The 22,945-nt window shown below is 41.4% G+C and overlaps 1 protein-coding gene across 2 annotated transcripts in view; it reads right to left on the reverse strand.

Annotated features, from left to right (window-relative positions):
• KCNB2 (potassium voltage-gated channel subfamily B member 2) overlaps positions 1–22,743 on the reverse strand; it is a 205,736-nt gene extending 182,993 nt beyond the window's left edge. Inside the window, exons 1-2 of one of the 2 annotated variants that reach the window (XM_030012166.1) lie at positions 22,308–22,743; positions 6,353–7,031 (exon numbers count right to left, since the gene is read on the reverse strand). In XM_030012166.1, coding sequence (XP_029868026.1) covers positions 6,353–6,931 — 579 coding nt within the window. In that variant the 5' untranslated portion in view covers positions 6,932–7,031; positions 22,308–22,743. Of the gene's footprint in view, positions 1–6,352; positions 7,038–22,307 lie in introns of both variants that reach the window. The other variant, XM_030012165.1, reaches the window with a different exon arrangement.
• Positions 22,744–22,945: the final 202 nt, after the last annotated feature.

The following is a 22,945-nucleotide window of genomic DNA, read 5'->3' on the forward strand; positions in this document are numbered from 1 at the left end:
ACGGTGAGATGAAGATACATATTTATTACCAGTGACCATCCTCTGTGCTTCACCATAACTTAGTTTCAGCAGACAAATGTCTTTCTTTAAAGTATTGGGAGTGACAATGCAAACTAAAACATCCCTGGTAGTACATTCAAATAAAGGCTTATAACAGGATTCCCCCCCAAAATAAGTTGAAACCAGAGGTCAAACAGAAGTTCAACTCACACATCAGCTAGAAAATACTACTTATCTTCAATGAATGTTATCACACTCTGAGGTATACTATATACAATACAAAAACTTGTGGGAATTAAAATAGTACAAAAGCCATTCCTCACACTTTAAAAAAGAGATGGCCTTAATTCTCTGTCATCTTCATCCTTGGTCTATAGTTAGATGGGAAAGCACATAGAATATAAGCTTTTGTAGGGAGAAATGTTTACAAAAATCAGGATGACACAGAACATGTAAACCTAAACTGAGAAGAGGACATAAGCAAGAAAAGTGTTTTGTTCATATAACATAACAAAGGATGTAAACATAACAAAAAGTATTTCTTTCACTTGAACGCTTCAATATTCTTAGTGCAAACATTCAGCTGTTGACACACACTTTTCTATGTGTGATAGCTCTTCTTCGCAATACAACCAACCAGTTAAAAGTTTCCTAAAGTCCTCTGAGCATATATGATGTGACGTTCAACCCAAAAAGAACCAGTAGCGTACCATTACTTAGGGTTCACCCCTGAATGAACACTGTGTGACAATCTAGGAGATAATTTATAAGGACTTGCAAAGGAATACTGAAATGTCTTATATGACACTCAGCTCTGTTCTGAAGTCATGCATAATGACTCTACTAATTTGCACTTACCCCAAGACTTAAGCTGCTCTACAAAGTCTAAATAGGTATGAGAGGCAGCATGAATTATATATAAAACAGACCTATGGAAAATAAGAATCGGGCCGCTAACACATAATAGGTGTGTCCTTTCTTGGCAAGTCATTGTAGCAAGCCTAGCCATAATGCACCTGGTAGCTAAATAAGTATCAGTGGCCTGAATCTCCTCTTTCATGCTTCTTTTTTTTTTCAAAGGAATTTTTTCACCTAGGGGATTAGTTACTGAATGCAGCACACAAACTCCTCACGATTTCCAGTCAGGCTTGGGATAATTATACCTTCTGTAATCCACAATCCACTAGTTAGCTGATAAATTAGTGTGCTTTTCACAAAGGAGGAATACTCATGCTACAGTCAGTAATGCAAAGCAAAAAAAACCTCAGAAAACAAACGCCAAGAAAAAAGAAATCAACATAATAAAATAAGGATAAATGAGCCATGCAGTGAAACAAATAGAATTAACAGAGAACACTTCCAACCCCATCAGGTTTCACATAACTTTAAAGAAGGTAAACCCCATGCTGCAGAGCCAGAAAGGCCAATATTTTACCCTTTTGCGTATGTACATCAACAGGGGTTATGCAAAAAATCAAGGACAGAGTGTGACTGACCAGTAATTTTTTTAATGACTTAAATTATTTATACTACCTTTTATACTTGATCAATTAATAGTCACACTGAGCTTTAAGGAAATATTTATGTGAGAAAGAATGACTTGGACAAGAAAGATCTGTAGAATCAATCCCAAGCAATTACTCTCCAGTTGCATCCAACGGGCCAACCTGTGATATAAAATACCAAATGGAAAATCTAAGTGATATTTATTGATAATATTGCTGTAAGGCACTTACAGTCCTGTAGATGAAAGGTGATTGAGTCAATGTCAGATATCTTTAGGCAGACATAGGCTCTCCATTTTTCCTAGCTATTCCACTTATTTCTGACCTCACTCTATAGTAGATAATTTGCACTAGAAACATTCCGTATTTTTTTAGGATTTAGTCCAAATGAGTTTCATCAATATAAAACAAGCGTGAGAAAAGAACCAGGCTCTTGAATTCTACAAACAAGAATGAAAGGAAGAGCTCGTGCATTAACACTTTGAAAGAAACATTAAATTTATGGGTTCACTTGATTCACAGTCATTCCAAAGTAAGGCTCCTCTGATTTTAAGTGCACTGCATAGAACAATAGAACATAGATGTAGTTAAAAAGGCGTCAGCTCAGCTAGGTTCATCCTTAATATCCCAGTTCAGCAAGGTGCTGAACTGTAAGCACTTATGCAATCCAGCTGCAGTCAATTCACATGCACTGAAATCAATGCTCATTCTGGTATCTGTTGAGGACTTTCATACTACTGATAGGTTGGTCAGAGCTGCTACTGCTCTAAGGAGGCTGTTATAGGTCCAGCAACTGTAACTGGAAGACCACTGATGAGTGTTTTTTACTTTCTGGTGAAAAACTGCAAGGTGAAAGACAAGACTTTTCTGGAGAGAAACAGATGTACCATGACCCCACTCTGGAGAAGGTCTATTCTGCTTCAGACCTCTTTGCCATAAAGTTTCATAATAAGTTTTTGTTTTGGTTTTGCTTCACTTTGCATTAGTAAAATAACTTTTTTCAAATGGAGTTTTCACAAAATACTGGTTACACAATAAGTATAAATAAATGCCTGGTCTAAAAACTCGGATGTTACTCTGAATCAAAGAATGCCAGACTCTCGCAAAACTCTGTGGCTTGGGGACCAGGCTTTGGGAATTCTCTGAGATGTAGAATACACAAAATTCATGTTCTTCATAAATCCCAGCACTGCTTCTCATTTCATGTCACTGTGCATGTCTGAAATGGCCAAACTTCTGGACATCTTTGTCTTAATGCTACTTAAAAAGTTTATGAATGAGAACATGGGAAAATGGAGGCAAATCCTGTATTCCTTCATTAAAACCTCTACTGAATTCACAGAGAGCTTTGCTGGGGTGAGGACTAAGCAAGAACTGCTGTGCCTAGAGTATATTCATTGGTGACTGAGATGAGGAGCACACGTGCATTTACTAAAATTAAAAAAACTCACATAGTAAAGTGTGCCTGTATTGTGCAACAGTACTTGACCTACAATATTCCTTTCTTACTAGCTAACCATAGTTTTCATTTCCTGCCCCACATCCTTCTTGCTCTCTCCTATTTATTGTCACAGATCCTGTAAAATACCTGCTGCTCATACGCTGTCACCTTGTTGTGTCTCACCTTGCTGTAAGTGAATTCAATGGCAAACCTTCCTTGACCTCAAAGGGAGCAGTATTTCTCCTGAGATGCCTAATCCAAAGCAGGACTGCCCCTTAATTCAGTAAGCTTTGGATCAGACCTAGAAGGGATCTTAGCAGAATCAAGAAGTGGCAAGACACAGCCACATACCAACACCACACCTGAGTGTTTATCTCTCATTCTTAATCTTTTACGTGAAAGGGATTAAAAAGCAAGTTGTTTCTGTCAACTGCTTGGGTGCTATGCATGATCTGAATGATTGAGAGGCATCTGTAGGACAGCTATGTACATTAGCATGGTTTCATCTCTTTCTACAGAAGTTCAAAAGGGAGCAAATATTTGAATTCAAGGCTTCACAGTAATATTTCCTCATTTGGTTCCCAACTTCCCACTCTCAAAATCCCACCATCCTTTCCACTGCTACAGACGAAAGAAGATGGTTCTGCCTCTTGTTTCAGGACAAACTACCACCTTACTACATAACTGAACAAAAAATGAGAAATATGAAAGTGATGTCACCCAAACGCTTCAGATAAAACCTTGCCACAGAGCCTAACACAGTCTGTGATGACTCCAGACTGTTTGGAAGTACATCCACCTGATTCCAGCATACCTTGTTTTACATGCAACTCTGCTTGTTTGCTTATGTTCCCCAAGTCTGAATGTGCTGCAACAGTTTTTGCTCTCCTTTATGTCATTCAGTCAAGTTTCCACAGCCGTCTTTGAGATGCCATAGGTGTATCTGACTATAATTTTGGCTCATATATGTATTTACAGACTGTGGGTTGCTACAAAGAGAAACTGAGTGCATGTAACATGGTGACTTCCAGCTGCTAGAATCACAGAAACCACATCAAATGGAATTAGACAGAAGGCAATTGAAATAATGAAAACCACTGCAACATGTATACAAGCGCAATGTGAAATTCCCTGTAGCAAGAAAGCATAGAACTCTAACCAATCAATCAAGCGAGGAGATGAGGAAAAAGGGAAATAAAAAGGTAAAAAATACATATTTAGACATCTTGGGAAATGAAAGAAATGGCCGCTTTCATTTGAGAAACCTGAGGAGAAATCCACCCTGAATGGCCAAAGGGGGATTTTCTTAAAAGCTCAGAGTTGGCATAACTCCTTTCAAGCAAATCCATGACAGGGCACTGTTAAGCCTTGAGAAGAGTTTGGTCAATGGCAAGCACTCATGCAAGTTTAACCATCCTGTATTTCTGCATTTATCCACCAAGCAAAAGAATGAATGTGAGTCACAGGCAAAGAACCTAAGAATCAGTATTTCAGTTTCACCCTATTCATCTGGTCCATCTTAATGTGTTGACTCCTACCTAGTCTTAGGATGTGTCTCAAGCCCTATAGATAATTGCCGCCTTTTCCATGTTAAAAAAAAAAAAAAAAAAAAAAAAAAAAAAAAATATTCCACAAACAAACACTTGGGTCTTCTCTCCCCTCACCTCTGCCTGCCAGGTATGGTGTGAGATGTAGCTGAGGCAGCACCTATGGCCGAGCGAGCTCCCAGCTTGGCCACAGCGTGTCCCAGCCGCATGGCTCCGCGCGTTGCTCCTCCCGCCTGGGTCCGGGAGGAGGAGAGGTCTGTTACAGACCACATCAGTGATGTTTCAAGCCGTGGAGGACCAAGAAGCTGGTCCCTGACTCCTGCAGGCTGTGTAGCAGCTGTGTCACAAAAGTGCTGGGGGCACTGATGGATGCTAGCTTGTACCAGGGGATCACGGTGTGTAACACAGCCTCCCTGAACCCTTTTTGGCACAACTTATGCCCATCTGCTTCCCCTCTGCTCTTTCTCCTGGAGAGGAACATATGGCCTAGAATATGTATCTCAGAAGCAGAAAATGTATTCATATTGTTTTCTAAAATATTCTGAATACTTTCTTTTTTCTCCTATAAGCTTCTATTCCAGTTATGAACATTATATTCTGGCACAATAAATAATTTTTTTTACAAAAGTGAGTCCTTGCTTAAATAGTTAGGCAGCCCACAATAGAAAACTAAACTAAAAAAAAATTGTGTATTGCACCGTAACAGTAAGAAGTTGCTATCGCAAGAAAAATCTTTGCCAGGATTCTGGTTTTTGTCCATTCCACCATCATATTTTAATACTTACCTTAGTCCAATAGCATTGCATCCAATAACAAATCAACAACAGAAGAAAATAAAGCCACAGTTAAGCTTGACATGAACATCTGAACACCGAACATTTTTGCTCAGAGTCGTTCAAACTGGAAACAAGCTTCCACAATTTACCTCACATTAAATAGTACCTCACATCACAAACAGAACAATGACGTTCCTCAAGAAGCAAGAAAATCTTTCTTTTAAATAGCAGTACCAACACCTGTGTGCGCAGTCCTGCTTCCCTAACAAGGGTAAAGTTTTCCACTATATCAGTGAGACTTTTGCCAGCTTGCCTGTTTGAAGACAGCAGTACTGGAACAAGGCTTCATCTGAATGTTTCCTCATTTCTGCCTGAATATATACAAATTTTACATATAGATATATATATGTATGTATGTGTGTGTTCATATATGTATATAATATATACTTGTTTATATACATATATATGCATACATACAAATATATATATGTCTGTGTGTATATATATATGCTTTAATATTTTAATACTTTCTACAGAACACTCTAATTGTTGATCACAAAAATGTAGTATAAGAGAAAACATACTGCAATCCTTACTCAATGTAAAACCATGCCAAACAGTGGCTGTTGACGCTATTCTTTGATAATCTGTCCAGCACACCTCAAGAGACACTGATACCACACCTATGCAATGCCTGTAATATGACAAGTAGCAATACTGAAATGTATGTTTCTCATAACCAAATGCTTTTCTAACAGAAAAGTAGATAGTGTTCTCTGGCTGTATTTTCATCGAAGCATTTAATATGAAGTCCATTAACAAACACACAGATGTTTCTGATTATATTCAACAAAAGTAAAGTGCTGCAGTTGCCTAAAATCCACTGAAGTCAACAGGATTCCTTCTGCTGATTTCAGTGGGTTTTAGGACATATTTGGGTATACTCACTTCATGATATGTAGATTTTTAGATTCTTCTTTTCTCTAAATATTTTAGTGAAAGTTGTTGATTCCTGCATGTCCGATACATGGCTCATGAAAACATTTTCTACTGTCTTTGCATTAAGCCTACCGTTTACCTTACCTTTGCTGCCACAGATGAGTTGGGTTTCTCCAGCAAGTCCCAGAGCTTCTTCCTTTTCTCTGGGCAGCAGGTATTATCAAACTCTTCTCCTTCTCTCTCTCGCATTGTCTCTGCCTCTCTCCTCAGCTCCTCATTCATCTGCTCTTTCTTTTGATGATACCTTGCCTGGCAGCAAGATTCTAAATATATCTCATCAATCCCCCAGTAATCAAGCTCCTGGCCAAAAGAAAGAGCACACATTTCTTCCATCATATGTAGTTTCCCTGTCCTGTAGAAATTCAAAATGGAAGTGAAAGCCCCTGGGTGTCGATCAAAAAAATACTCATTTTCATTTAGATTATAGTCATCACATACTTCTAGCAGAGATTCATGAGTATTGCAGTCTCTGAGCTTTCCTAATCGTGTCCTTGGAAGTCTGTCCAAAGTCCTCCACAGCACTTCATGGTTGAGCCCACCGACATTTATTTTAACTCTCCGTGAGCAGGCTTTGCTCCTAATGATCTCCACTGGTTCTGGAGGCAGAGAAAGGGTGGACCTTGAAGACTTTTTGTTGATTCCTGGTGGAGCTTTCTCGGCCATTCTGAAAAAGATGCAGTTGTAACACCAGAGTCTTTAGGAGAATGAGCTTGGAGACTACAAATATTTGGGCAGAGTCCTCTTCAGACAGACGGCTCCATTCCTGAAGCTAAAGAAGACAAAAAATTAGAATATTGCAATGTACAATATATTCCCCAATCTCTCTCTCTCTCCTTCCATGCTTTCATATGCAGATGAAAATTTAATGATGGTAATTTGCTCTCCCTACAGTGAGACTCTTTTGTGGTAGTATACAGAACCACTGGAACAACTGGAACAGCTAAGAGGACTATGTTTAAGCAAAGGAAAAAATTCACTGGAATTTCTGCATTCATGAAAATCAGCTGTGACAGTTTGTACAGAGGACTTGGGGTTTTGTTGCTTTGTTTGTTGTTGTTTTTTTTTTAATCAGTTTCTGATGCAGTCATGTTAGCTTAATCTGATTACTTACCAATTTGTGAGGTGTGCTAACGGAAAGATTGTAGGGATACCCATAAGGAAAAAGTGAGACAGAGGCTAGCTTCCCTTTTATTGAAAAATTCAAATTTGGGAGATACTGAAACTGAATAAAACAATTAGAGCATATCAAAATCTCCTGGGAAACCAAACTGCTTCCCTCCCTCTCCCAACTCACATCTTGATTTGCTGTATTATTTCATGGCCAAACATTACTCATCAAACAATTCAATTGCCATCCTGACAAGTCAAATTTTCTAGCACCAGACACTGCTGATTTCTTTACAAATAGGTCAAAAGAATCCTAACTCTTTTGCAGCCAACTCACCAGTAATACGTGTTATATAGGTAAGGACTGTGCATACTGTTCCCTGACTCCTCAAAAAGGCTCTTCTCTTGTTCACCTCTTAAGTTGCTACAGGGACATGACTGCATGACAGCAACCAGCAACCTCAGTTTTAATAATCCACAAGTGCATCCTCACTCACTGTGCCTAGTGCTTCAGTGAACTCTGAAGTGCAGCTGTTCGTCACCAAATCTGGAATATCAGTATCAAACAGGAAGGAAACCCACACACCACCTATACTATGGTCAATTATCTGACACAGTGCTTAAATAATAACCTAGCAATGGTATCTTGGCCCAAAGGGAAGACTATTAAGAATGCTTAGACAAGCTTCTCTTCCAAAGTAGGAAAGTCCTCAGTAATTTCCCTGAGCTGACATCTCCTCCCATTCTCTGCAAGTCAACAATTCAATAGTCTGGTCTTTTTTTTTTTTTTTCAGTGAAGTAACTCCAGCTTTAAAAAAGCATTTGATATGAAAAAGAATTTGATCCTCTTTGCAGAGTAAGCATGAAGGTTGTGATGGGAGTGTTTGTTACCTATAAATACATCGGGGTAAACACCAGAGAGGGAGAAGAACTATTTGTACTAGAGGACCGTGATGGCACAAGAACAAATGGGTACAAACTCACCATGAAAAAAGGTGAAAATCTGAAAGGGAATTAGAAGGTCACAAAGACCAGATTCTCACCAGAGCAGTGAGGATCTAGAATAATCCTTTACTAAAAGTATCAGGAAAAACAAATAATTATTTCAGCGTGTCATCTGACATGCTTATGACAGTGTTGACTATGTTGCTAGTATAAAATTAAAATTACTAGAGCTCATTATATCTAAGCTTTAGAAGTTCCTCCACCAACAGATAAAGTAATAATAAGGCTCAGCCATGTATGATACAAGTATTAACAGACTTCTACATCCAAAACATCAGGGAAAAGGAAAATTACCCACCAGACTAATATTTACAGTTACAGATTTGTTGTTGTTGTTGTTGAGTGCACAACTTATTGTCTTGTTAACCCCCATGATGGCAACAGCCCAAAACACCACCATGTTAGCAATTTCACTGTCAAGCTGAACCTACTTCAAAAACACAAGGGCCAAAATATTCTGCCTCTTCCCAACCTACCTCCAGCACTGCATTGTGAAGCTCCCTCCTCATCTCCCAGTGCAACGCAGAGCACCTCTGTGCCTATTTACGTAAGGGTTTAAGCCTGTAACATTTACTTTCATTCATGAAAAAGATAATCTGATAACTTAACTTGCAAAGATAAATGTCATATCAAAATCAAAGCCCTGATATCAGTAAGTTTACATAATATATATCCCTTTCTGTTGTGTTTGTTTTGTGTTTTCCCTTTTTTTCTTCTTCACCTTGGGCTGATTTTTTCTCTGGTTTTACCCTCCTTATTGCCTGACATGCAAGGGGATGATGGGGGGACTTCTGAGAAGGGGGGGACTCAAGTCATCGCAAGGTCTCCCCACTTAAGCACCTCCTAGTGGTCTGTGATGCATTTATCAGTCTTCTGACATAGAGACAACTACACAAACACTAAGCAGTTATGAGAGGGTTTTTCTCCACAGAGGAAATACAACCTTTTTTGAAAAAATCCTTTTAGACTTTAATGCACAATAATGTTTCTCCTTTAAAGGATGTCTTACATAACAAAACACAAGAATTTAAGAAATTCATAGAGAGGTTCTGTCATTCTCCATTAAATCAGTCAAGTCTTCAGGCAATTTCTACAGAGGTTCACTAGTTTATTCACTATTGAATCTCAGGGATTTCTTCTTTTTTCAATTAATATGTATACCCTGATATTAGCAATACTGAGTAAACCACAGTAGAAATCAAGCAGTTGATCTGATTAATCTTAGCATAACCATATGCTCATTTGCTTTTCTGATTACAAAAACCAAAGATTCGCAAAACTATGCATTGTTTTAGCTTTTATGCAGTGTAGTTACCACACAGATTTGTTAAACAATGCAAAATTATAGTGTCACCAAGGCTGGTCTAAAGCTGATAAAATATTTTCTGATTTGTTAGTATAATTATTGGTTGCATCTTCCTACTTGAGGAAACATGGCTTTTCTAAAAAGCTTTAAAAATCCTGGTTAACTGTGGTCATACTGAAGTCAGCAGTGACAAACCATTAAGTTTAGTGTTGAGAAGACTGGATCCGAGGTGCTATATATGTACGTATGTACCAGGGGATGAACCAGCATCCACAACATATAGCACTCTGAAAAGATAAAAAATAAAAAGCATTTTCCCCAATAAAGAATCTTGAAACGTGAGGGCTATTTTTGCCTTTTCTCAGAGCTCCTTTCATTGAAATATATACAAGCAGTGGACTACATAACTTAAAAAAAAAAAATTCTTTTAGTTTGCTGCCTAAGTGCCTTTCTTCACACCTTCTTTTGTTTTCTGCTAATAATTTTTTAAAATTTCTTCCTGCACAGCTTTTCCCCAAGTCTGGACTACAGACCCTGTATTTAACTCTGTATTGTTTTTAACAATTTGTATTTAACAAAAACTTGTTTGTATTTAACAAAAACGTAATCAATAGCCTCTACTTTAACTACATAACATTTTTAACTTTATAATCCCCATTATAAATTTCACACAAAATCACCAGATCTTTCATTATAACAAAATTATGCAAGTGAGGTTGCCTTTACAATTTATTAAATAACCTTTCCGGATTTTAGCTACTGAAACTAACTCTTCAGACACTGCAATTTTTGCCTTGGGAAGGCTTAAAATATTTTTCAGTTTAGTTTTTTGCCTTAACTGTTTGGCTGTGCGCAACTCCACCATGCACTTTGTCCACCACGGGCTAGTGAGAAATGTGAGTATTCCTGGGCAGGCAGGCAAAGCCAGCCTGCTGCTCACCAGCTCTGCTTTAGCAATATCAGTAGAGAAAGACACAAATTCTAACCACAGATATATAAGAGCAACTCCAGATAAACCCCATATTCTTTCCTTGCAATAATAAAATGACTTTGTAGGAAAATACCTGTAATATTGAATAAAACTCTTTGAAATCAAAGCCAATTCTTTGCATTAAATAAAAGTTAAAACTGCAAAGACTACTACTCAAAACGCTAGGGAAAGCCAGAACTAAGGTTAAGTGTCTTCCCCTGCACCATATGCATATGGTTTTTAACGGTGTGATTCCCCCTGCACCAATCCCTTCTGCTTTAAGTGAACAGGTAATTATTTACCATTTCTTTTCATCTTTCTCATTCACTATTTGGCCTCTGATGTTATTTAGCATGTCCTAATGCAAACCCAATGCTACACACAAAGTGGTGAATTTCCCTCAGGGAGGTCTCACTGTCCTACCCGAGTGCTTCCAGGGTATCCCAGAGTTTCCCTTCTTAACATCACTAGGAGGTCACTATTGCCATTGCTTTATAATGGAGAAATGAAGGTCATAGATGCCTGAAGTATCCAATAATTTTGGCTGCTCAAATTGAGATAGCTGTTTTTTACAGAATCCTTAGAATTTTTATCCCATTTGATGGGCATGCCTACATGAGCAGATTAAACCATCAGGCACAGGAACTCAGTTGCCTGTGCTGTCATGTTGCCGGAGTGTCGTCTGGCACGGCACAGTTAGGACTCTCCCAAATAATCTGCAGGGATGGCTGGAGAGTCAGCATGCTCCAAGGTCTGCTCCTAATAAGTGCTTTGTCCGCAGCCATCTGCTTTGGAGCCTAGGTGAGTTTAACCACACGCACAGAGGTCACCATGCCAGCTGGCCCAAGCAGCGCCGGCCCCTTCCATGGACTGCATGTGCAAGACCTCGTTCCAAACAGATTCACATCCAAGCTACTTTTGCATGTCTCAGTCATAAACTTCCCTACCAATCTCTGCCATATAAATTGTGCCAAAGAAGGTGGAGATGTTACACTACATAAACACACTTCACTGTCGGAGCATGTCCTCCCTGTCCATTTAAAGCACTGTGAGGAAAAAAGTACGTGGTACATAAGAAAAGGCTGTATCGTAAGGCCCCCAGGAAAGGGGAGCAAATTTGCTTTGTTCTGACTTCTAAGAGACAAACTTCTACCATTTTTGTCAGAAGATGTCCTTCTGTCAAAACTTGCCACGTTGTTCACAAGGCAAGATTGTATTAATTCATTCCCTGGCTTTGGAAAGAAATGGAAAAAGTTTTCAGTATTTGTTGAAAGTCTGTCTTCAACATTTTTTAAACAAAATCTATATTTCTTGTTCTAAGTGTACTGATGTTTAATCATTTTTTTTAAAGGTTAAGAAAGCTCTGGATCAAAATGAGACATTTTGAAAATATTAAACAAAATAATTTGGGTGATCCCATTCAACGTATTTTTTTTCAGGTCTGGAAAATCTAACATCAATGTTTTTTCTTTTTCCCAGTCAAAACTGCTCACTGAAATCCAGAAGAATCTGGGGAGATAATTGTTGCATTGACTGTTTGGCTATTCAAAATTACTTATAAAAGTGTGACAAAAATCAGATCTGCAGTCTGTATATAATGCAGATATGTAACACTTTCCGGAAAAACTAGCTTTAGCTTTTTGTAAGCGTAACATTAGGGGAAGTTCAGACTGGACATTAGGAAAAAGTTCTTCACCGAGAGGGTGGTCGGTCCCTGGAACAGGCTCCCCAGGGGAGTGGTCATGACACCAAGCCTATCAGAGTTCAAGGAGTGTCTGGACAATGCTTTTAGTCATATGGTTTAGTTTTTAGTTTTAGGTAGTCCTGCGAGGAGCAGGGAGTTGGACTCAATGATCCTTATGGGTTCATTCCAGCTAGAGATATTCTATGATTCTATGATTCTAAAAAGCCTTAGAAAGCCTGTGCCCACCTCAGCGTCTGACTCTTAGTTGTGAGTTAGTTGTGACAAACTAATACATTTCTACTGAGTAAACAAATTTTTAGAGCTTTATATGCCATCTTATTCGATTGTATGATTCTGCTTTTTCCAACTTCTGCTTTGCTGTAATATCTCTGCTACCACGTTTCAGCTATCAAACGTCTGTTCTTTGTTTCAAAATATGAAGACCTGCAGTTTCTTAATGGTGAGCTGTGGGATCTTTATTAATAGAATTCTCTCTTAATTTCAGTTTTTTAAAAAATGGCTGAGATGATAGCTAAAACTCTGAATAAAAACATCCTGCTCAAATGAGGTGTTCGTTATTTCCATTTCCCACCTTTGCAGAAGTCACATCTCATACAGTTAAGGATTGGCAAGCTGAAGGCAGGAAGTGTCAGGAAACATGTCAAAGTAATCCTGAGCATCGCGTGTATGTCTCAGACTCATATCCATATGCAGGAACACATGCATGCACGCACAGGAGAGAAGTAGCTGAGATTTGACTGTCCAAACTATCGGTGATAGCACTTGGGCTCAAGTCCTCCGAGCCGAGTAGCTGAAACCACTTGAAGGGGTTTGGCCTAAAGGGGCAAAGATGGAGACTGAGCCTGTCTCCCCTGTGACAGAGCTTCCCTGCGAGCAATGGCTGGCTCATGCCAGACCACAACCATGGTCAGAGCCACCGCTGGTGGGTGGCAGGGAGTGTAAGGGAGCTGGGTCCTTCCATGGGCGAAGACCAAATTGCACCTGTAGCCTTGAGAGCTCTGCTTACAGCTATGGATGGGTTGGTCTACGGAAAGTAAGATCTTGCTTTGCAACTAAATCCTGCAAAACTAGCTTTTGGGGCATTAGTATGGCTAACTGGTCTAAAATGATGATTATTTCTATTTCATAAGAGACCTCACAGATGATTTATTTCTGGTATGTGAAAAATTAAACGTTGGCTGCACAAAGTCTCAGAGATCTGCAGGAAACACTCGAAAAAGATGTGGCCTTTTACAGATGAACTTTTCAAATCAACTAAATCAGTCTGTCTGCTAACTCCCTGTTCTCACCATCTTGAGCACAGAAGTGTCTTTTAGATGGATGAGCCGAACTTCACCAAGGAGCTGCAGACTCAGAGGCTTTATATACTCCCTAAGAGCCTTGGATAAGAAAAGCCAGACAGAAATAGGTAAGGAGACAGAAGACAGAAGAAGAGGGAGAGTATAACTGATAAAACGTTTGTAAAATCTTGCAGTCACATGAGCTTGGCCATTTTGGCCTATCTGAGTTTTCTAACTACTCCAATAGCACTTGCAATTACTTGCTGGAGCTCTTACTCAAGGTAAAGCCTTGTGACTGGGCCCTAGACCCCACTCCAGGTCATGTGGACAACTTTATACCAAAAGGGTGAATGGTCTTGACAGTGTTCAGTGTAATTTTACCTCAAGACTCGTATGGAATTTAGGACTCAAGTGGCCTTTTGAGTAGGACCTCACCACAACTCTGGAGCTGAGAGCTGGGTTTGGAGCACCCCCTCAGACTGCACTGAGGTCTCAAGAGAGTGATGAACAGGGGTTTGCAGTCCATCCCAGGACTGAATCAAGGTCACCACCAGCCTTTATTCCAGACCAGGTCTGGTTCTCTGTCTTTCCTTATTAGCAATGCTCTGCTGTTGGTGCTTGTGACAAGCGTGGCTATATGATCCTTACAAAGCAATCCTGATGCGTTCCTGCTCGGTTTACAAAAACATTTGCATTTCCATTGCAGCCCAGGTTGAAGCATCTCTTGTTTAGGATGTAATTGTCTGTCGTGTCTGCACTTTACTATTTATGTTTACAATTGGTTGCTAAGGGCTGAGTTATTGCTTTCACCAAAGATACTGTGTTTCACTGCATATTTAGCCTTTCCTGGAAATTTCAGAGGGGATGAGCTGTCAGAGAAGTACAAGGCCAAATGGCAGATCATTTTCTTTAATTTCAAACAACCAGAAATTACAGAAATGTGATTATGTAAGATCCTCATTTCAGGGCTAAATCAGACTACATATTTATATCCCAGCTAGTACTCTGGGTCCACATTTTTGATTGGTGCTTCCATACAATTCTTTGAGAATGTACAGATATTACACATACAGGATACAGTAATAATAGTAAATACATTAATATTAATAAATTAGAGCTTTGAATTGCAATTTATTCATCCACTACTTTTTTTTTTTCCTAATTGCATTGCAGTGTATTAAGATGATGGAGGAGATTGTCAGCACATAATTTGTTCTTTGAAGAGGCACTATTGTAACCAGTTGTCCTAAAATAATTTGGTTTAGGGCTATTCTAAACATGTTATCTTCTATAACCCTTCAATCTTCCACTGCCTCCTACCAATAACAGTGCTGCCAACTAGCTGAAAGCACTGAAGAACTTCACAGATGTCTTTTTGTTCTCCTGAAGAAAAGCTTGCACAATGTAGTACTGAATGATGACTCTAGGTTTCTAGGCAGGGAAATATTACATAATATTATTGTATATACACAGAGAATGATGTCTGAAGCAACAAGGCATATTGAGAAAGGTCAGATTTTATCCCTCTTTGAATGAAACTGCACCCAAAACTCTGGCTGTGGCACTTTGTCCAGAATCCTAGCATAATGTTTGAATTTTCTAATAGAGGATAAACATGCAACGCTACAATCCTAGATCTACAATTAAGGAAAGCATGGTTGTATTCATAAGTGACTTCTTTGGAAATTAAAACATTTGGGTTCAACTGCTGCCTCTGTCAAAAATTTCATTTTGAACCATTTCTAACTGGACTGTTCCCTCATTCAATCAAGGAAAATGTTAGGCCTAGACCCACCTAGACAACAGATAGGAAGAAACACAGCCAAAGATTTCAGTTTGAGATGGGCAGATTTACTCAAGGAATGTTTGCCTCAACCCAGTGACTCTACCCAGCAGGAGTACAGCCTACATTCCTATCTCTGGTGCTTCACAGAAGCACTGAAGCTGGAAGGAATGAATCAAGGCCTTGATTTTTGGGTGACTCAATTCTGACAAGCACCTTTGTACATAGCTGGAAATGTCCCCAAGGTCATAGCATCAGCAAGTCTCCACAAAAAGCTTTTATCATTAAAAATTAAGACAAATTTCAGTCTAGACTTGATTCTGGAGAATCCATCCCTTCAACGTTTTGATGTCTTAAACTATGGAATGCCTTGAAAAAACACCCCAAACTACTACTAAAAATTGTTGTGCGGGGCCTATGACAACCTGTCATCTTATTTTTCCCATCTGAGATAAGCAGTCACCCAGAAAACAGAAAACTTTGACTCCCAACCTTATCTAAAATGTTTTGGTTCCACATACTGCACAAGGGTACGGCCTGTTTGGGGATCGGGTAAGGGTAAGCTGTTCTTAGCAACTCCAGTTTAACACTGTAGAGAAGAAGCTACACTTCCATTTTCATAGTCACTTTTAGTCCTACCATGAGTGGAGACAACGTAAGTTTTGGAAAGCAGAATGTCAAGCCTAAAGGCAGCTGATACGAGGAGTATTGATATTTTTGACCCTCAAATTGACCTGACAATCGAAAAAAGTGAGGACTCACTATCATGCACAAGCCCATGCTACTGTTGCTGTAATTCTGAAATCAAGACAGGCTAAAAGGAAAATTTTTATAAAACTGCCACTATAAATTAATTTATTTACCTCTATCAAGCCAAAATGTATTTTAAAAAGCCACAGCATCCTCTTAAAAAATGTGCTTCATCAGAGCCATCAGTTCAGGGTTTCTAATATTAAACAGCAAGACCCAAGTTCAAAGAAGGGTGTGGGGAACGTCTAAGGCAGAATCAACACAATACTTCCAAGTCAGAAAGAAGATACTCTGAACTCCCATCCAGGCTCAGTGCATAAGCAGGATCAAAACGGACACAACTCACCCACATGATATTCTAAGCCTGGAAACCTCCTCTTATAAGAGGCACGTAAAACACAGTCCTTCAAAAGAACTGAACAAGGTCCACTCTTTTCAAAATACACCTTGAGGTGGTGGTAGCAACCTATTGATATAATTGCCTGGTTATTAAACATTCTGCCAGGGACCACGTTCATCCCTGGTGACTCAAACCTGTGATTTATATTTTGTAGGCTACTACTGCTACCAATAACCCCCAGGATGGCTGCAGGGATGGAGACCACCCTCCCTGTTCCTACTGAGCAAGAATGAGGCAGCCTGCTCTCAAAAGGCAACAGGCATGAGTCTGTAGCTGAGGGGTATGAGCAGTCCTTTGGTTGGGGGGAATCTTGGATTACAAGAGGTGAAATATTTGTTTGCATCATGTTAATCTAAGAAAGGCCTAAAAGCTTGATTTTCCTCAGTGAGTACCCTAACCACAAGGCTACTGAACAAAAGCCAGACATTTTTGCTTCTACTAGGTGATCTATAAACAAGTTGGAGCAGTTAAACATTCTCATCCCTTCTTTAGTTCAAGGGTAGCAGAAGATACCCAGCACTGCTAATGCTACTTTAATGACATGCCTAAATAGAGACTGAAGTGACTATTGGTAGCCAGGCTAGTCCTGAATATAAATTCAAGCACAAGGCCTACCCACTTAAGAAGTTTGCTCTATGTCAGCAATAACGAGAATGCAGAAAGCATGAGATGGAAATATTCTAGAAGGCAAGATCGTCTAGTTGGTACTACTGTCAAGGTAGATCAACTCTGTGTGCTCTTAATCTCAGCAACCACTGGATGAGCACGTACAATAGTGTCATTCATAGCTTTGTGATTTCAAGGCTAATTAGGCCAGTTCACTGTTTTGAGTCTGCTTAAATACATTAGTGGGATTCTTCTAGCTGCTGCATCCTGCCACTTCTGCTCGAAGTGTCTCAGGATCTCTCTGAGATATGCAAATTTACACTGAACGTACGGCCATAAATTATAGCGGAACTATCCAGTCATCTGAGAGTATATCCAGCTGAGATGAGGTCATCAACCTTGTAGGTAAACCAAAACCTCACACTTTAAGAGGGCAAAAGACACAACTGAAAACTCTGTAGAAAGCAGCATTATGGCTTCATTTTGAGTTGCTGAGTTTGGCTGTAATTTTTATCTCTATATATTTAAAATACAGATAATTTTCTAAAAGTTAACTATTGATGAGGTACTGTGAAAAACTATTTTATGAACTGCCTTGAGATGTCTTATTAATGCTCTGAGGCAAATTTATTCTGTATTTGGACTGTACTGCCATAACTGATTTCTATTTCTTAACTTGTTAGGCAATCAGGGGGAGAAGCTCATCTCCACTGTCATCAAAGAAGATTACATTTGAGAGCTTTGTTCAGTTAATTATCAGCACAGCTTTGCATTCATTTCCTTGTTACATGGGTTTACCTAAAGGGCTGATGTTTATTTCCTAACAAGCTAATACCCGAATATGATGGCAGCATGAAGAATACCCTGCAATAGCAAGCATGACTTCCCAGGGAGAAGCACTGACCAGCGTAGCGGCTTCTCCTGTATCACGTGCCGGTGCTGTGATAAGAGAGCTGCTCAGCCCCTCCGTCTAGGCTCGGACTGTATCTGCCCTCGCACAATTTCACAGCGTACCGTGGTATCCCTGTCATGGTATTATGAGAGGTAAATTGGTAGATTGCCATTGTTGCTTGTAAAGACTACAATCGCTGCTTATCCCAGCCTACTCCTAAATACTCGGAGCTGCATTATGCCAGCATGACATATATTATTTATTAGGTAATAGATTGTTGGTTCTGACTCTCTTGCTGCTCCCAGCAGTGATGCTACTGACTACTTTTTATAGTCATCCGGAGGAGGAATAGGGCCGTATAGAAGCCAGACACCTAAGTCACAGCTGATCTACCATTACAGCTAAATATAGATTTCCTGCATTAGAAACAAATAAATTAAAAACCCCACTGATTTTAGCGGCCTAAGGCTTTTCCATTACTGTTTCCATATTGTTCATGTGGTCACCATAATCCATGAACAAGTGCATTCAAAATAATGTTCATTATTTACTGATTATGAAGTTAACGGCATCATACTTTCACGCTGGTGAAAAAAAGTAGCTCCTCAGCTTAAAAACTCCTCCGTTTATTCCAGCCCTCCAGCCTTGGAAGAAAGCGATGTATTGCACAGTAAACAAGTGAAACTCCAGGAGGATGCCAATGTGTGACTTGCCCTGAAGTTTCTGCATGTGCTGTAACGAGCACTAGGAAGGACAAAAAGCAGAATAGCCTTTGCAGTCCTTCCAGCTTTAATGGAGAAGAGAGGCAGTTTTAAGCTTAACAGATTTTAAATATCTTGACAGATGCATATTATATCTAAGGTTTTTGTGATATTTAGTGATCTGGGAAGCTATACGGGGACTGTCTTTATACCTATAGCTAACCAAGATAAGAAAGTTCCAAGTTCTATTCAATAAAAAAATTGAGTTGTTCAGCTTCTCTGCTCACTGTTTATATTTGATCATATGATTTAATATATATGCATTTTACTTAGATTGAATTTGAGCATCACTAAGCAATCTATTTACTATAGCATGCAATATGATATCTAAAATTGCATAATGCTCAAGAAAAAATTCAAAATAATAAAAGTCTTTCCAAGTCCTTTCCATATAGCTAAAGAATTATAGATAAATGAACATAGGAAGCTATGGGATTGCACAAAAATCTGCATTTACAATAGGAAAAAATCTAATCTATAATGTCCCAAGCAATTTATTTTCACAGTATCCCACAGAACACTGTTGTACATCTTAGAGATCTCTGCAATTAAGAATTTGAAAGTTTATTTTGATTTACAGTCAAAATTATATTTAGGAAGTAGACACTCATTTCTACCTGCTAAAATGTGAGTTAAAACAGCATGTCCATTACATATTATAACATCCAAGAAATTAGATACCCAGTGCCACTACCTCAGCAATAACCATAAGAGAAAGATGCCAGTTACTTATGAGAAATCAAAAATATTTTCTCTTAGGGTGCTCATGTCCTGATAAAAGTAGAAACAGCACAACTCAACAAAGTAAACAACAGCCTGTTTTTATCATGCATCCAAGTTTATAATATTCAGACACCTATTAGGTAAAAAACCTTATTTCTAAAAATTAAAAAAAATCCTATAGCAATACTACAGAAAAGGGAAAGTCCTTTCAGAGGCGATCATTACTTAACTCCAAGAGCTGTGAGCATACTGTTGCTGGGTCAGAAGGTATTACGCAATAACATGATGAGTGAATAGAAATGACCCCTGAAAACATCCAAAAAATTAATTTTGTCTACTCTGATGAAGCTGAAGTGGCTCACAACTTTAAGCGCTTCCCTTTCCAGCTCCCAGCTTTCCCTCCTGGGCTCTGCCTGTCGGGAGCAGCAGGTCTGCACTCTGGAAGATCAGACACCTTCAGAGGGGTCTGCAGCGGGATCCCACAGCACTGCCACGCTCCCAGTCCCTGCCCCCTTCACCAGATGATACCTCATCTCACATTCACTGACACTCCTTTCCTCTGAACCATGCAAGGTTGAGACCAGACAGCCCCTCCCCAATGTGATGTTTATATAAGAACAACATACGGAGTAAAACACTGACTGAAATCTCCTCCAGCAGGTAGCTTTAAATATAGTAGCACCGTGAAAAACATTTTACCTGCGCATGTTGTGACATGAAGCTCAAGGAAGTCACATAAGATCAAGATTTTCTTCTAAAAGTCACAGTAGCAAGCTGTTTGGCAAAATCCCAAACGTTGGCAAGAAAGCTATTGCGAATCTCGACTCCTCGCCTTGCCTTGAATTGCAAGCCAGAATTTGCCAATTAACTTGCACTTAGAAAAAAAAGGCTGAGCATGAATAAATAAATACATATGATATGGCATCGTTACGGCAACGGGACATTTCAAAATGCTGAAGCCAATGGAAGTGCTCAGACTGAAGCGTGCTGCTCTGAACAGCACTTCTCCCTCATCTCAAGCTGAAGATGTTTTCATTTTTACTGTCTGCATATGTCTGAATGAGGCCAACCTGCTGAGCCCCCGTGACAGCGTCCAGCTGAGAAAGAAGGAGGCGAGAGTAAGAGAGCTGCCTGTGGAAGCATCATTTAAAAAAAAAAAAAAAAAAACAAACAAAACCACAACAAGGCAGCTGCAAGTTCCGGTAAGGCTGAGCAAAGAGACGGTTTATCAATTGTTGTCTGAATGGAAAAGACAGCAGCGTTAAGAACTGCCAACAAACTTTTTGGTGTACTGCACCTCCTCTCTCTTTCCGGAGGTTTGCTAGTACACCTCAGGTGATCACAGAGCAAACAAATCTGACGAGCGGCACGTACTGACTGACCCCGCTCCCCTGAAAGTTTCTAGCAAAACTCCCTGGGAGGAGGATCGCGCCCCAGGCTTGGTGGGACGTTTAGTTTCTCGGACCTTGCCCAGTCTCTAAGGCTCGGTGCTAGCTCTGTACTAACTTGGATACGACTCGCCAGCTGAGCAAACTTGAACTCTAAGTGTTTCGAAAGCAAAACCTCAACAGACAGGCTTTTCTCACTCCCAAGCCTGTCCAGCGTCGCTGCTATTCCTCTTCTAAACCAATCCTGGCAGCCCCTCAGACCTACAGGATGGGGTCACTGAAATCCTTCGCTTAGGTGTCCTTTTTAATAGCAAGGTTTGATGACTGTGTATTTGCTAAGGAATGTTGCCTCCACCTGATGCTACTGACACTTCCCTTTTTACACAAACATTTTAAAAGTGACAATTCTGGCAGTGATGCTGGAGATGGTCTCATCTGCAATGAATTCAAATGGCCAAGAAACTGCAAATATACTGCTTATTTATATCTTAATCATTATGTAACTTGAGTTGAACAAAGTCCAAGACCTACTATAAATATGGACAGTACATACATCGGGTACAAACAAAGGTCTGCCTTCGCCCGGGCAGTGAAATTCTGATGCAAGAAACACACTGAACGGTTTGTAGAAACCATGCAGCGAACACGCTTGTTTATAAAAACACTTAGGTTTTTAAATCTGGGGGACTGATGGCACGCTACGTATCTACAGAAAGCATGTATGCCGGTATATTTTAGACTAGCACAAGGCTACAGGTTTTCTTCTCTGATAGAGGGGATTTTTCAGTCCCCGGCTACACGGGGTAATTCAAATGACAGCTGTCTACCGAGAACGCCGAGGTTTTGTATCATCAGGTTCCCACAAGCGCTATTAGAGCATCGGAAACAAATGACGAGCCTTTATCTTTAAAGCTCACCCACGGCAGGAGGTAGAATACTACGAAATGTCACCCACCCCCCCCCTTCAGCAGCTCTGAAGGAACAAAAATACAAGCCACGGCTTCCAAAGCGCTCCAGCGTGAGGGCTGCCTTATTCTCCCTCCAACTGATCCAGGCAGCCGGCGAGAAAACCCCGCGCCCGTCCGGCCCCGCCGAGCGTGCCCCCCTCGCCCGAGGGGCGCTCCGCGCGCCGGGGCCGCCGCCGGGCAGCGGAGCGCGCCCGGGGCACCCCGGGGCTCCCGGCGGGAGAGCCCCGCTCCCCTCCGGCCCGGGCGCCCCGCAGCCCGCCGGGGGCCAGCCGGCGGTGCTCGCCTCCCTCGCAACTCCCACCGGTGCGAGAGGCGTGGATGACTCGGTCTCTCAAAAAACCCCGAACAAAACCCAGAGGCAGCCCTCGGCGGAGGAGAGATGCCCGTCCGCTTACCTTGCTCCGCGGGCGCCCGGGGCACCGCCGGGGGCTGGGGGAGGGATTCCCCGGCGCTGGCAGGGGCTGCTCGGGCTTCCCCGGGCACCGCGCGGCCGCCAAAGCCACGGCGAGAGGTTTGTTTTGGTCGCTCCTTCCCGGGGAGGGTTTTGCTCTACATTCCCGGCTCCACATCACCGCCCCCCCCCGGCACGGAGAGGACCGGGGGTGGAAAAACCACGGCAAAGGCATCTCCCTCCTACCCCCGGAGATGAAAAGCCGCCGAACAAGCAGCGCGGCGAGCGGCTGGGGTGGCGGGCGGGGGGGGGGGGGGCCGGGGCGGGGGGGCGGCGGGGGGGGATAAGAGCCGAGCCCGCGCTGCCCTCGCCCCGCTGTAATCCCCGGCTGCACGCGAGCTGCCGGCTGCCGGCGCGGCCGCCCGTGTCTGCGGCTGTGCGCGGCGGCGGCGGCGGCGGCGGCGGCGGCGGCGGCGGCGGCGGGGGGGCACGGCCGCTCCCGGCCGGGGCACGCGGGGCGCCCCCCGCCCCCCCCCTCCGCGCGCCCCCCGCCCCGCGCCGCCCCGCGCCGCCCCCCGCCCGGCTGCGCGCACCCCCGCCCACCGCGCCCGCACACGCTCCTCGCTCCCCAGCCCAGGCAGG

The sequence above is a fragment of the Aquila chrysaetos genome, chromosome 4 (genome assembly GCF_900496995.4).
Source record: "Aquila chrysaetos chrysaetos chromosome 4, bAquChr1.4, whole genome shotgun sequence".
Classification (NCBI taxonomy): Eukaryota; Metazoa; Chordata; class Aves; order Accipitriformes; family Accipitridae; genus Aquila; species Aquila chrysaetos.